General features: G+C 42.6%; 1 protein-coding gene across 10 annotated transcripts in view; it reads right to left on the bottom strand.

The window, feature by feature from the left end:
* The window catches only part of KMT2C (lysine methyltransferase 2C), a 264,118-nt gene that overhangs the window by 94,705 nt on the left and 153,133 nt on the right, over window positions 1-16,280 (bottom strand). For all 10 annotated transcript variants that reach the window (XM_060782601.2, XM_060782604.2, XM_060782602.2 and 7 more), the window contains 6 exons: window positions 15,753-15,857; window positions 9,788-9,969; window positions 6,506-6,670; window positions 4,348-4,457; window positions 1,826-1,891; window positions 1,174-1,386 (listed from right to left, as the gene is read on the bottom strand). In XM_060782601.2, the coding sequence (XP_060638584.2) occupies window positions 1,174-1,386; window positions 1,826-1,891; window positions 4,348-4,457; window positions 6,506-6,670; window positions 9,788-9,969; window positions 15,753-15,857 (841 nt within the window). The remainder of the gene's footprint in view (window positions 1-1,173; window positions 1,387-1,825; window positions 1,892-4,347; window positions 4,458-6,505; window positions 6,671-9,787; window positions 9,970-15,752; window positions 15,858-16,280) is intronic.

Here is a 16,280-nt window from a genome sequence, read left to right as displayed (position 1 = left end):
AGATACTCCACTTAGGCAGAAAAAACGAAATGCAAAGATATAGAATGGGGGATGCCTGGCTCGAGAGCAGTACGTGTGAAAAAGATCTTGGAGTCCTCATGGACAACAAGTTAAACATGAGCCAACAATGTGATGTGGCGGCAAAAAAAGCCAATGGGATTTTGGCCTGCATTAATAGGAGCATAGTGTCTAGATCTAGGGAAGTCATGCTACCCCTCTATTCCGCTTTGGTTAGACCACATCTGGAATATTGTGTCCAATTCTGGGCACCACAATTCAAGAGAGATATTGACAAGCTGGAATGTGTCCAGAGGAGGGCGACTAAAATGATAAAGGGTCTGGAAAACAAGCCCTGTGAGGAGTGGCTTAAGGAGCTGGGCATGTTTAGCCTGAAGAAGAGAAGGCTGTGAGGAGATATGATAGCCATGTATAAATATGTGAGAGGAAGCCACAGGGAGGAGGGAGCAAGCTTGTTTTCTGCTTCCTTGGAGACTACGATGTGGAACAATGGCTTCAAACTTCAAGAGAGGAGATTCCATCTGAACATGAGGAAGAACTTCCTGACTGTGAGAGCCGTTCAGCAGTGGAACTCTCTGCCCCGGACTGCTGGGTGGCCATCTGTCAGGGGTGATTTGAATGCAATATTCCTGCTTCTTGGCAAGGGGTTGGACTGGATGGCCCATGAGGTCTCTTCCAACTCTTTGATTCTATGATAATAATAATAATAATAATAATATACTTTATTTATATTCTGCTCTATCTCCCCATGGGAACTCAGGGCGGATTACACAACACATATAACGGCGTTATACAAGGACAGACAATACATAACCAGAGGTCCCTTGAGTGGTGAGACAGGCGGAATATAATTTTATTTTATTTATTTATTTGCAGCATTTTTACCTCCAACCCCCAGGAGGGGACTCAGAGCGGAGTATAAATACTGTAAATAATAAATAAATAAATAATAGTTGTCTGGCTGATTTGACACTTTAGGCTTTGAAAACAGGAGATATAGTAATAGGTCATTCCCATTTTTAATTCCATTTCCATTTCATACGAGCTGAGCAATGACATTTCCAACAGCAACAAAACCTTCTGGAACCAAGGACCATCTATAGACGAATTGCCAATAGGAAAAATAATAGAACACACACACAGAATAAGAATTACCTCGACTGTCATCCATCTCCCCATCCCTTGAGTGTTCTGACTGGGCGTCAGGTGGTGTTTGGAGCACAGCCACACTATTCTGGTTTATAATCTTCAATTTGAGCTTTGGCTTGGTCCGTTTTCTTCTTTGTACCACTGCACTAAGACTCTGTAACTGAGACATCCCTGTTTCTGTCAAACAGACTCCATCCTGAGTGTATGTCTTCGGTGGGTCTATGAAATTTGCATGAACCATAAGACGAATACAGAGCTTTAATAACTTTGCTTATTGAATATGAAGTAGTTTTTTTTGTTATTGTTGGTTTTGTATCCCTGTCTACTAAAAACCATAGCGAGGGGGCCAAACAAGGCCTACAATTAATCTGTCCCCCACTCCCCACCTTGTAATTCTGAACATAGTTTGTGACTCACTTAAAGAACTACTTTAACATAGAAGCTGATGAGTTTTTTTATTCATATCTATTACTTTACCCATATTTATTCAGGAAATAAGTTGTTGAAAGAGAACATTTCAAATAAAGTAAGCTTTGTAAAAATTGTAAGAGCTTTGAGATAAATATTTATGTACTATTTGCAGCCATAGTTTTAGAAATGGCACCAAAACACCTAAAACCATGATAAAAATGAAGGAATCAAGAATTTCAAAAATTACCAAGTTCCTTTGCTTTTGTTAAAATTTGGGCTGCAGCTGATGATTCACAGCATTCTGTGGAAGGCACTAAAAACAAAAGGAAAAGGAGATTTATTATTGTTTTAAATTAGCTCAATTACAATACTTCATATCATTCTCTATAACTTTATTTTTCAATGTTTATTTTTCATTAATATTTTGCAACTATTCAACTGTTCCATTAGTGCAGGAGAAACAGAACTGTGTTTTTTATTTGCGAACCTTTCAGTTTTAGCACCGACTACAGTTTGAGGTGACATATATTTATCTTTCTGTGCATTCGTCCAAGAAAAACAGTGGAAAGCGCAATATAACATTCTGTACAATGGAACAGGTTTAGTAAGCAAGTGTATAGATCAAGTATGGGTGAACCCAGGCCCGGGGGCTGGATGTGGCCCCTTTGGGCTCTTTTCTTAGGCCCTCCCCTCTCTCACCAACCTATCCTTCCTTCCTTCCTTCCTCCTTCCCTCCCTTCCCTCCCTCTTTCTCTCTCCCTCCCTCCTTCCTTCCCTTCCACCCTTTCATCCTTCCTTCCTTCCTCCTTCCCTCCCTTCCCTCCCTCTTTCTCTCTCCCTCCCTCCTTCCTTCCCTTCCACCCTTTCATACTTCCTTCCTTCCTTCTTTCCTCTTCTTCCCCCTCTCTTTGTCTATCCTCCCTTCCTTCATTCCTTTCTTGCATCCATCCTTCCTTCTATCCATCCTTCCCTTTTGTCTTTCCTTCCTTCTCTCTTCTACCCCCTCTCTATCTATCCTCCCTCCCTCCCTCCCTTCCATCCATCCATCCATCCATCCATCCATCCATCCATCCATCCTTCCCTTTTGCCTTTCCTTCCTTGCCTCTTTCCTCTTCTCCCCCCTCTCTTTATCTATCATCCCGCCCTCCCTTCCATCCATCCTTCCTTCCATTCTTCTCTTCCTCTCTTTCTTCCTCCCTCCCTCCATTCTCTTTTTCCCTCCTTCTTTCCTCCTGAGGGATGTTTAGCCAGGAGAAGAGAAGGTAGAGAGGGAACATGAGAACCATGTTTCAAGATTTCAAAGGGTATTTCATTGAGGAGGATGAGGGGACGGCGACTTTCTGCTGCTCTAGAGACCAGGACACAAGGGAGCAATGGGATCAAATGGCAGGGAAAGAGATTCAACTGAAAAGATTGGGAAGAACTTCCTGTGAGCAAGAGCTGTTGGAGAGTGGCATTGGCTGCCTGGGAGTGTGGTGGAGTCTCCTTCTCTGGAGGCTTTTCCACAGAGGCTGTCTATCAGGAGTGCTTTGATTGTGCCTCCTTGCATGACAGGGGGTTGGACTGGATGGCCCTTGGGGGTCTCTTCCAGCGCTAGGATTCTAGATCAAGAGTAGGCAGTATGGGGTCTAATGCATACACTTTTTCCTTTCCCATCCACCAACTCATCCTGACCCATTTTTTTCTGCCTCCAAAAGAGAAGAGGAAGAGGATGAAAGGACAGGGAGGGGACTTGGAAAGAAACCCCTTCCTCCTGGTTCATCCACTTCGCTCCGGCCTATCATGCGAACCCCAAGTTAGAAAATTTTTCCATACCGGGCATAGATTCTTACAGCAATAGTGAGTGTCACTATCACTTCTCTAGTTATTCAAGTGATGAAAATACTAAAAGACTTGACTTTTAGCTAAATCCTTTTCATTACTAAGTAGGGATTTGAATATGAATCTTTCCAGACCTGGACCTGTGTCAGTATATCTTCAAAATAAAGTGGGAAATGCTTCTTAGTTATATAAATTGTGACAGGGTGGGAAAGGCCTTAGAGGTTGCTTTGGTACCAACACCGCCATAAACATATTTACTTTTCTGGCACTAAGGGCTTTAGTATGATGCCATACATGATAGCAAGAAATTTAGACATGCTTCTTTAATGGTTTTATTTACCATTAGCCATCCCCTGCCATGCATTGCTGTGGCCCAGTCTGTGTATATGTGTTGTGTGTGTATATATATGTGTGTATATATATGTGATTTGCGCATGCATTGTAATGTTATATATATCTTTTTAAGTCTCTTCCACTGTCTTTTTAAGTGTTTTTATGAGTGATGGTCACTTGCTGGCCTGATAGGTGTATTGTGTCCAAATTTGGTGTCCATTGGTGCAGTGGTTTTTGAATTATGTTAATCCCACAAACTAACATTACATTTTAATATATATTAATTATTCTACCATGCTAAAACCCAAAAGAAAATTAGAACTTTCTTCCAAGTACTGTCTTTGCAATTGATTGAGCATCTGACACCATGAGAACCAGCATGCTGTAGCAGTTTGAACATTGGATTTATGATTCTAGAAACCAGGGTTCAAATCCCTGTTCAGCCATGTAAACTGCTGGGTGACCTTGAAAAAGTCACACTCTTTCAGCCTCAGAGAATGGAAAAGGCTAATCACATGATAAGAAAAACACTTATGGCCAGAGAGAAAGAAAGACAGGCAAACAGACATTGCAAAACTAACTGCAATACTCCTAGATGTACCATTAAGAAATTACCATTTGCTGGTAGTACATATGGCCTACACATGGTACAGTCAAAACCATTGTCAGCTGTGCTTTCAACTTCCTCCTCTGTGTTTAAGTTTTGGCAGACTGTGTGCATCCATCTGGAAGTTAAATGGAAGAAGGAAGAAAGAGTTAGCTCGAAGACATACAATTTAATACCACAATAGCATTCAGACTCCGAGACTGCAAACAAACAGCTACACAGAATGTGTCTAGTGCCTTAAGAGCTGCTCTAAAGTGGCCATGGTACAATGCTCCAAAATTAGCTGATCGCTAATATTCTCTCCTCAGCAAGATACTTCGGCAAGTGGTTGCTATATTGCTCCAGGCACTCTTGAATGAGATGGAATTTCAAGATTCATTTCAGTTGAGTGTCATCACTGATTTCTGTCACCAAAATTGCTTTGATTGTATTAACAGATAACAAGCGTCAATAGTGGAAATGCTAGATCGGTGATGGGTTGTGGGAACAGAAAGGACGACAGCCAGTAAACTCAAGTTCAGTTCCTATGAGATGGGATTGGATTAGGCTGATAATTCTTCTGTGTAGAGGAGCAACGTTCACTCCATGCTATAAAAAGCTATGCCACAGGTTTATAGCTTGAGGGTATTCCCAGGTCCATTATCACTATTCGAGTACGAAGTGTCTTTTTCCAGCCCAGACTAGTATGGCACCTGAAACACTACTTTAATAGAAAGTGCTGCCAATAATTACCATGGCACAAAGAAATCTTGTAACACCTTTGAGACTGAGAGAAGGAAGTTGGAATCATAAGGTTTCGTAAGCTTAAGGCTACTTTATCAGATGCATTGAGTGCCTAGGAAATGCAAGAATTGTGTGTAGGGTGATGAGGTTCACCACCATACAGCTACACAGTGGACATATAAACACCACTCTATCATAACCCCACCCCGAGAAGTATACCACCAAATCCTTGCTTCTTGGTAGGAGGTTGGACTAGATGGCCCACAAGGTCTCTTCCAACTCTATTTTATTATGGGTTTTTTCGGGCTATATGGCCATGTTCTAGAGGCATTTCTCCTGACGTTTCGCCTGCATCTATGGCAAGCATCCTCAGAGGGTGAGGTCTGCTGGAGCTGGGAAAAAAGGGTTTTTATATCTGTGGACTGACCAGGGTGAGACAAAAGGCTTTTGTAAGTTGGGCTAGGTGTGAATCTTTTCAAAGATTCACACCTAGCCCAACTTACAAAAGCCTTTTGTCTCACCCTGGTCAGTCCACAGATATAAAAACCCTTTTTTCCCAGCTCCAGCAGACCTCACCCTCTGAGGATGCTTGCCATAGATGCAGGCGAAACGTCAGGAGAAATGCCTCTAGAACATGGCCATATAGCCCGAAAAAACCCACAAGAACCGAGTGATTCCGGCCATGAAAGCCTTCGACAATACATTCTATTTTATTATTCTATCAATTCATAGGAAATGCAAGACTTGTGGGTAGGGTCGATGAGGTTCACCACCATACAGCTAAACAGTGGACATGTAAACATCACCCTCAAGCTATGATTCTACAAATTCATAGGAAATGCAAGACTTGTGGATACGGTGATAAGCTTTACCACCATACAACTACACAGTGGACATGTAAACACCACTCTATCATAATCCCACCCCGAGTAGTATACCACCAAATCGATGAAGGGACATGTCTATCATGGCTATCATGTCTCCTCTTCTGCAGGCTAAACATGCCCAGCTCTTTAAACCACTCCTCATAGGGCTTGTTCTCCATTTTAGTCACCCTCCTCTGAACACATTCCAGCTTGTCAACATCTCCCTTAAGTTGTGTTGCCCAGAATTGGACACAGTGTGATTCCAGGTGTGGTCTGAAGTAGTCTTTGTGGTCTGAAGTAGACTTCTTTCTCTGTTAGTCTCTAAGGTTCTACATGATCCCTCTGTATACTGCTCCAACTAACATGCCTTGATAATTATTTTTGCTGATTTTTCTCTTCTATGAAAAATTATTTGCACCAAAGCCCCCTCAGCCACACTATTTTATAAGGGAAACCCCTGATCAGGAACAGGTAAAATTCATTTAGTTGTAGACTAGTAAACCAGCAGTAGTCCCACACTACAATATGAACACACAGCCGAGATAGGGGGAAAAATCACAATGTAGCAGAACCAGACCTGTCACACTGTCTACACTGTATAATAAGGTCTTCTTCTCTATAGTTGCAACAGCAGATCGGGCAGGTAGATAAACTTGCACAAGGAGCGCACTGTGTGTAATTATTTTGCCATTCACATCTCAGACCAGGAGAAGTAGCGCCACAGTGTCTGCACCAAACGCACCTAGAAAATACAAAATGAGAGTGAGATTTTAGTCTTTATTTACTAACAGAACTTCTTTACTGCATGAAAAAAACAAAACCTCTTTAACAGTACAATTAAGAGTTATCATAAAAACAATAATTAAAATAATGTGAACTGATATTGAACTTACAGGAAAGGGCAACCATAATGGAAGGATTTGAAAAGAACTTCAAACTACAAACACAAAATGCTTGAAAACACAGGGGTGTTTATCTGCTGCCCAAAATATTGTAAAGTATTCCCTTGCTGTTTCACGGTTCGCTTTACGTGAACTCACTGTTTTGCAGGTTTTTTAAAAAAATATGTCTGCCTACATCATGGTCCATGGTGCCCAGCAAGGAGAACCAGCTGGTCTCCAAAGAGGTAAGTGGGCCAGAGGACAGAAGTCCAAAGACACTGGAGGCGGAGAGGACAGGGTCGGGAGGGTGAGGCCCGCTTACCTCTTTGGGGACCAGCTGGTTCTCCTTGCTGGGCACCATGGCCCCTGGCACAGGCAGGCCAGGAGGTTGAGGCGGAGGGAGGGAGAGCTCCTGGAGTTGTCATCAGCAGGAAGCTTTGGCCGGGAAGGCATGCTCTTTCCCTTCCTCCCTCCTGGCCTCGAAGCCCACCAAAGGCAATGGAGATTAGGAAGGAGGAAGAGGAGGGGGAAGAGCAGGAGTGGAGGGTAGCCAGGCATCCCTACATCATGGAGCTGGCCTTTCCTCAGTGGCCACACCTCGAAGCCCACCAAAGGCGATGGAGATTAGGAAGGAGGAAGAGGAAGGGGAAGAGCAGGAGTGGAGGGGGAGCCAGGCATCCCTACATCACAGGCCTGGCCTTTCCTCAGCAGCCTCGCCTTGAAGCCCACCAAAGGTGATAGAGATTTAGGAAGGAGGAAGCGGAACGGAAAGAGGAGGAGTGGAGGGGGAGCCAGGCATTTCTACATCATGGATTTTCACTTATCGCGGGCGTTCCTGGAATGTAACACCCGCAATAAGTGAGGGAACACTGTCTGTAGTATACCAAGGAGCACCACTGAAGAGGCCATTTCATGCAATGCCACAACTGCAAAATGTTCTCCTCCACAGTGCTATCACCATGCTGCTAAATGCAGAAGTAAAAGATGCCCATGCCAGCCACAGTACGAATCCGGCCCTCCACATCATTTTATGCGACAAGCGTGCTTCCAATGCCAGGGCAACATACCATGTTTCCCTGAAAATAAGACATTGTCTTATATTTATCCCCCCCCCCCCCCAAGAAGACACATTATGGCTTATTTACAGGGGATGTCTTACTTAAGTATATTACAACTGTCTGCATTTATTCAAATACAGTGTTGAATAAAATGACAGCCACAGTTTTACTTCTCTCCCCTGAGGACACACAACACCTAAAGCAGAGCATCCTGCTCCTCACTTCACTGAGGAGACTTCCCGAGGGATGGACTGAAGGGAAGCAGCATTGCCAACCGCGGCCCTGTTGGAGCCAGTGACTCACTCCATCTCTCACTCACTCAAAGATGAAGCCTTGCCTGGTCCGAAGGGAAGAAAGAACAGAAGGAGAAGGAGAAAAAGGAGGTGGAAAAGGAGGAGGAGGAGGATGAAAAGAAGGCAGGAAGTGAGAGGGAGAGAGGCCCGGATTCGCCTCCGCCACTGCTGTGGAAAGTTCTTGCTTTTCACTTTCTATATCACCCTCTATGCCTCAGCTTGTATCACTATGTCTTATTTTCAGGGTATGGCTTATATTGTGCAAATGCTTAGAAATCCTGCTACGGCTTATTTTATGGGTATGTCTTATTTTCGGGGAAACACTGTAGTGACATTTATATAATTTTACAATTACAACTAGCCTTTTGAAGGCAAACATTGGTCTGACATGGCCCCTGGTTTGTCATCCAGGTCTTATCGTAGGTTTTTGGGACTGTATAGCTGATTGATTGGATTGGGACTGTATAGCCATGTTCCAGAAGCAATCTCTCCTGACATTTCCCTGCAGCCAGGGAAGCTGATGGGGAAACGCAACCTACAAACTATCTACAGACCCACTAAGAAAATCCAACAAATGCTATGTTTAGCAAAGGACAAGAGGGATCCTCTCACCTCTGCACGAGTCTACCATATACCATGTAGCTGTGGACAAGTCTACATAGGGACCATAAACGCAGCATTGCCAAGACACAAATCAAGGAACATGAAAGGCACTGCAGACTACTTCAACCAGAGAAGTCAGTCATAGCAGAGCACCCGATGAACCAACCTGGACACAGCATATTATTGGAGAACACAGAAATGCTGGACCACTCTAACAACTACCATGTCAGGCTACACAGAGAAGCCATTGAAATCCACAAGCATGTGGACAATTTCAATACAAATGAGGAAACCATGAAAATGAACAAAATCTCGCTACCAGTATATATTTTTTTTAAAAAAAACAACTCTAAAATTATAACAGTAAATAGAGAACAACACTCAAACACAGGGGAACTCCAGACAAGAAACAATCAAGGGCAGCTAATCACCTCTCAACAAAGGATTCCCTTAGGCAGTAACAAGTTACACCTAAAACTATCAGGCCATCCAATGCTAATGAAGGTAACCAATTGAAACATTCACATCTAGCTCCAACAGACAAGAGTTCTTTCTCCCACCCTGGACTTTCCAAAGATATATAAACCCCATTTTCCTAGTTTCCAACAGACCTCACAACCTCTGAAGATGTCTGCCATAGATGCAGGTGAAACGTCAGGAGAGAATACTTCTAGAACATGGCCATACAGCCCACAAAACCTACAACAACCCAGTGATTCCGGTAATGAAAACCTTCAACAATACATCTCTGGGTTAGACCATACCAGGAGAACCTAAAAGGAACATCAAACTTTTCTGCTCTTTCTGTCACAAAAGGCAGAACCAATTAGCTGTGTCCATTCCCATTTTCCCAGCAGGGTTACATTAATTTGTGGATAAGCCAACCCAGGTTCTTCGGGTTGATTTCTTGCCAAAGGTTTCTGAAATATTATACACGAATATATACAGTACACACATAAATGTTTAAAACACTGACAGGTATAGAAATAACATTGAATATCACATAGATTAAGCTCAAACACACCATTTGCACTTCCAACCTCCCTTGGGAACTGTTTGCAGCGGTGGATCCAGGCAGTATGTGTGATAGCTGATATCACAGTCATCACAAAGGAGTAGCCTTCCTGGATCTGTAGCCTTCCCGCAGGCTTCGCACACAGTGCACTCCAGGCATCTCCAACCCTTGTGGAGCACCACTTTTGTAATCTGCATGGTGAAAGACAGCAGGAAAATATTCATAGAAACACTGGATAAATCCCTATTGTTTCATAGGCTTCTATTATTAATAAGATTTGCTTGTATCCTGGAGAAATACATTTCTTAAAAAAATTCTAGGAGATTTAGAATTACTATTTAAAGAGGCAAATGCTCTCGATTTTTGGAAAGCCAAAAATATGCTTTTGCAGATGGATATTTAATATTAACAGTAACTTGCTGCCTAACAGTTGGAATCTGGAAGCTCCCCTCCTATGCAGCTAATCTGTCTTACTACCTGCAGAGGTCTGGACCTGGCAAGAAAGGAAGCCACTCCTGCCAAAGCTCAGTACAACAGGCGGGTACCAAGCTTCTCCAACCTTCCCCCTTGCAAGCAAAGGCGGTAGGAAGTGATTCAGAATACTGAGCAAGCACAGCAGTGTTGGCTTCCGTACGATCACTCATTAAGACTATAATGCATGAACCAGGTCTTGCACACATTTGAGCTTTCTGATAGCCAATCCAATAACAGGGAACAGATGCAAGGTAGATGGAAACAAATTGAAATTTGCTTGGAAATAATTCTCTAGCTCCCTTTCGTAATAAGGACACAAAATGCATTTAAAATGTTGGATTTTTTTCACACTTTCATAAGCACTGGATGCTACTCTAAGTTAATACAGACTTAATGCAACATTCAGTGCTGATGAAAATGTGAAAAACCCTTCCAACATTTAAAATCAGATCAGTACCCCTTCCAATCAAGTACAAACAATACTGACTGTCATTTACTTTCCAATGTTTCAGGCAAAATCCTTGGTTTTGTTTTGTTTTTTCTTCCTTTCTCAGAAGGTGATGCAGAATGAACAGGCAGGATTATTTATTTATTTATTTACTGTATTTGTATACCGCCTTTCTCAGCCTATCGGCGACTCAAGGCGGTTTCCAACAAAACAGTATACATAGTATCATAATAAAATGTAAAACATTAAAATTACATAAATCACAACAACAATAAAAACAACATCATAGGCGTCTCCTTATTGTCAAGCATTGTCCAGTTCCATCGTCAGTCACCAGTTCCTATATCAGTTATCTATATCCGTTACTCTTTGTTTGTGAACGCTTGCTCAAACAGCCACGTTTTGAGTTGCTTTTGAAACATTAAGAGGGAGGGAGCTGATCTAATCTCTCTGGGGAGGGCGTTCCATAGCTGGGGGGCCACTGCTGAGAAGGCCCTGTCTCTCGTCCCCGCCAAACGTACCTGTGACCAAGGCGGGGTCAAGAGCAGAGCCTCTCCGGACAATCTCAAGGTCCTAGGTAGTTCATAAGGGGATATATGTTCGGACAGGTAAGTTGGGCCAGAACCATTTAGGGCTTTATAGGTTAGAACCAGCACTTTGAATTGTGCCCGGTAGCGAACTGGCAACAGTGGAGCTGGCGCAGCAAGGGGGTTGCATGCTCCCTGAGAGCTGCTCCAGTTAGCAATCTGGCTGCTGTCCGTTGGAGCAGTTGAAGCTTCCAGACGGTTTTGAAAGGCAACCCCACATAGATCGTTGCAGTAGTCTATACGGGATGTAACAAGAGAGTGAACTACCGTGGCCAAGTCAGACTTCCCAAGGTACGGGCGCAGCTGGCGCACAAGCTTTAACTGTGCGAATGCTCCCCTGGTCACCGCCGAGACCTGGTGTTCCAGGCTCAGCGATGAGTCCAGGATCACACCCAGATTGCGAACCTGTGTCTTCAGGGGGAGTGTAATCCCATCCAACACAGGCTGTAAGCCTATGCCCTGTTCGGCCTTACGACTGACCAGTAGGACCTCTGTCTTGTCTGGATTCAATTTCAATTTATTAGCCCTCATCCAGTCACAGCAGCCTGAACAGCCTCCTTAGTAGCAGGTGGAAAGGAGTGACAGAGTTGGACGTCATCCGCGTACAGATGGCACCGCACCCTGAAACTCCGGATGATCTCCCCCAGCGGCTTCATGTATATATTAAATTACTTCTAATATATATATGTGTTATGGCGACAATTTTTATGCTTATATTGTTTTGTTAATCTTATGGTTCTGTTGTTTACTCTGTACGTATTGATGATGTTACATGGAAACCGCTCTGAGTCTCCTTGGGGAGATAGAGCGGTATATAAATAAAGTTTTACTTTTTAAGTTAGAACATTCTGCAAAGTCTTGCTTTTGCAACAAGCTCAGTTGGAGTAATAAACATAGAATTCTTTGAAAACAAAACAATATGGATTAAAATGCCCCTTTTTAACAAGAGGGTTTCAAGCACAGAAGGCATTTAATTTGCTAAAGTGGTAAAAACACTTGAGCCATTCTCCATAAACAAAAAACTGAAGTAGGCACTCAAGAACTACTCTGTGTGTCATCTGATCAAGTTCTAGTTTCAAAGATTAATGTTCTCAAGCAAACTCTCTTTTACTGCTATCCTTTCCGCAATACGATATCAATTATAATATTATACAAGTGCAAGCTTTTGACGGTACAAAAGCTAAGGCATGCATTTGACACTATAAAGCAGCATTTCTCAACCTGAGGGTCGGGACTCCGGGGGGTCGCCAAGGGGGTTCAGAGGGGTCGCCAAAGATATATTTCTGATGGTCTTAGGAACCCCTTTGGCAGAGAAGGCTGAAAATCTCTCCACCTGTCCTTCTCTTCCTTTTTGGAAACAGAAAACAAAACCTCCCACCAAAAGGTCTTCTCCACTGTGATTAGCTGGCCTTTCAGCCAAGGGGAAGGCTGTTTCTGAGACTGCAAACAGGGAGGGGAGCACAGTTGTGCTCGGCACATGGCAGTGTGGTGCGCATGTACGGGCGAGGGAGAGCATGCAAGGCTGGAGGGAGGCTCACGCCAGTGAGTCCCTTCAAGCCATGGCTGTTCTGTGTGGGAAGTTTCACCCAACTATATCATTGGTGGGGTTCAGAATGCTCTTTGATTGTAAGTGAAATCACACCAGCTACAACTACCAAATGTTAAATCTACTTCCCCCAAACTGCACCAGCAGTCACATTTGGTTATATTGAGTATTTGTGCCAAGTTTGGTCCAGATCCATCATTGTTTGAGTTTACAGTGCTCTCTGGATGTAGATAAACAACAGCTCAAAAACTCAAGGTAAGTGAGGATCTCTCCGCCTGTTCTTCTTTTCCTTTTTGGAAACAGACAGCGAATCCTTCCACCAAAAGCCCTTCTCTGCTGTGATTAGCTGGCCTTTCAGCCAAGGGGAAGGCTGTTTCGGAGCTCCAAGTGTGGAAGGGAGTGCAGGAGTGCTCGGCGCATGGCAGCGTGGTGTGCATGTGCGGACGAGGGAGAACATGCTAGACTGGAGGGAGGCTCGTGCCAGCGAATCCCTTCAAGCCATGGGGGTTCTGTGAGGGAAGTTTGGCCCAATTCATTGGCGGGGTTCAGAATGCTCTTTGATTGTAGGTGAAATCACACTAACTACAACTACCAAATGTCAAGATGATTTTCCCCCAAACTGCACCAGCAGTCACATTTGGGTATATTGAGTATTTGTGCCAAGGTTGGTCCAGATCCATCATAGTTTGAGTCCACAGTGCTCTCTGGATGTAGCTGAACTAAAACTCCAAAACACAAGGTCAATGCCCACCAAACCCTTCCAGTATTTTCTATTGGTCGTGGGAGTTCTGTGTGCCAAGTTTGGTTCAATTCCATCATTGGTGGAACTCAGAATGCACTTTGATTATAGGTGAACTATAAATCCCAGCAACTACAACTCCCAAATGACAAAATCAACCTCCGCCCCAACCCCACCAGTATTCAAATTTGGACGTATTAGGTATTTGTGCCAAATTTGGTCCAGTAATTGAAAATACATCCTGCATATCAGGAATTTACATTACGATTCATAACAATAGCAAAATTACAGTTATGAAGTAGTAACAAAAAAAATTATGATTGGGGATCACCGCAACATCCAAAACTGTATTAAGGGGTCGCGGCATTAGGAAGGTTGAGAAACACTGCTATAATGCCCATAGAACTGCAGCTCCCAACATACTTTACCACTGAATATACTATCAGGAGCTGCAGTCCAGTTTATAGAAGGATTCACAATTCCCACCCCTGTTCTGAGACTATGTATCCCTTTCACAAATAATATGTAGGTCTTAAGTTAAACATTACTAAACCACATCGTGGATAAACCACTTTTCATATAATCACACTTCTATGAAAATGACAGTTTATAGTTTATACATCGCTACAAATAGCTTCTTATCTCTGTATAAATCAACTCATAACTATCCAAATTTAATTTTCACACATTCTCCCCTGGCCTAATGAATGTAAAACATTAATTAACTACTCCTGTCCCTGTCAGTTCTGACAGCCAACTGACAAACCAAATTAATTGAACCTTATTGCCTTTGTAAATGAAGACAGAGTAGCATTTTTCCAAGAAAAAAAAAACCTCTGCTATGTATCTTAACACTTGGCTCATCTCTAGCTTAATACAGATCTTATGATGTTTCAATACTTTTTCAAGCTACTGTAGGATAATTGGTGCTATTTATAGCTGCAAAATTACAGAAAGGTTAACTTCTTTTGCATCTAGAAAATGTCATTTAATTAAAGTGTTTTGCCAGTGGCGTACAAAAAATAATCACATTTACAGAGGAAACTTTAACATGTTTGCAGCCTCCCCAGTAGTGTCAGAATTTGAATAAAATAATAATAATAATAATAATAATAATAATGGAGCCCCAAGTGGCGCATTGGGTTACACCCTTGTGCCGGCAGGACTGATGACCGACAGGTCGGAAGTTCGAATCCAGGGAAAGCACAGATGAGCTCCCTCTGTCAGCTCCAGCTCCCCATGCGGAAACATGAGAAAAGCCTCCAAAAAGGATAGTAAAACATCAAACATCCGGGTGTCCCCTGGGCAACGTCCTTGCAGACGGCCAACTCTCTCACACCAGAAGCGACTTGCAGTTTCTCAAGTCACTCTTGACATGAATAATAATAATAATAATAATAATGTATTTATATTCTGCTCTGTCTCCCCATGGGAACTCAGGGCGGATTACAGAACACATAATAATAATAATAATAATAATAATAATAATAATAATAATAATCCTTTACTTATACCACGCTAACATCTCCCGAAGGACTCGGTGCGGCTTACAAGAGGCCGAGGCCCAATACATCAATAAAACAACAGCATAACAAATACAACAATAAATAAACTCATAAAACAAGCAATAAACATTAAAACAATAGCAATAAACATTAGACAATAACACCATGACACATTTAAAACTAAGGCCGGGCCAACATTCAACACCGTTATACAATTAACAAGGACAGACAATAAATAACCAGAGGTAAAGGCTTTCCCATCTTTTTCCATTTCTGGCATCTGGAGGCTGTGCTCAACTCCTGCCACAGGGAGGTGCTGTTGCTCCATCTTCTATGGAGCTTTGTTATCTGTAGCTACCCTCTCGATCGAGTCACCAGCATGTCCTTATGGGTGCTTTTTTCATTACCTCCCCGCTTAATGCAGTATCTATTTATCAACTCACATAGCTGTTTTTGAATTGCTAGGTGAGCAGAAGCTGGGCTGAGGGTGGGAGCTCACCCCAAACTGGGCTTGAACTGCCGTCCTTTCGATTGGCAAGATTTTCTGCACCTAGCAGTTTGACTCACTGTGCTAAGCCTGGCCTCAGTTGTAAGTTTTAAGTACAATATGGTTTTGGTTTTAAGTACAATATGTCTACTTATATATAATGCATATAATAATTTAAAAGAACTCACCTTAATACTGACACAGTAGGGATGGTAACACTGACCACACTGAGAACAAGAAAGCAATCGGCCTTCTGCGCCTTTACCAAAACTTCCGCAAACTACACACATATCCTACAATAGCAAACAGGTGGTGTTAAAAATGGTAACTGCCAATATTGAATGTGTAAGAAACAGTTGTAAGGTAAATAAGAACAGCATACAGACTTCTAAACACCTCTAATGGTTCTCCAGAAATTTAGATGTGTATGGTTCGGTTATGAACATCCATTAATAATAAGTCCGTCCTGTTTCCATTATCAGTCTTGTCAATTTGTGAAGTTGATGCAATGGCTTTCCAGACTCCTTGGTACATATATGTACCCAGTTTATAGCAGACTTTGTAATGCAAGTTAGCATAGATCTCTCCTTAAGTGAACTAGAGAATTCAGCTTATCAACCTTGGATGAGTAATTGCCTCCCAACATGGAGCAACAAGATTTTTTTAAAAGTGCACCCAAACTCACAAAAGTCTAAGTCTTTTAGAATTTTTCTCAA

The sequence above is a fragment of the Anolis sagrei genome, chromosome 6, assembly GCF_037176765.1.
Source record: "Anolis sagrei isolate rAnoSag1 chromosome 6, rAnoSag1.mat, whole genome shotgun sequence".
Classification (NCBI taxonomy): domain Eukaryota; kingdom Metazoa; phylum Chordata; class Lepidosauria; order Squamata; family Dactyloidae; genus Anolis; species Anolis sagrei.
Note: the sequence above shows the minus strand (reverse complement) of the source record. Positions and strands in the feature narration are given on the sequence as shown.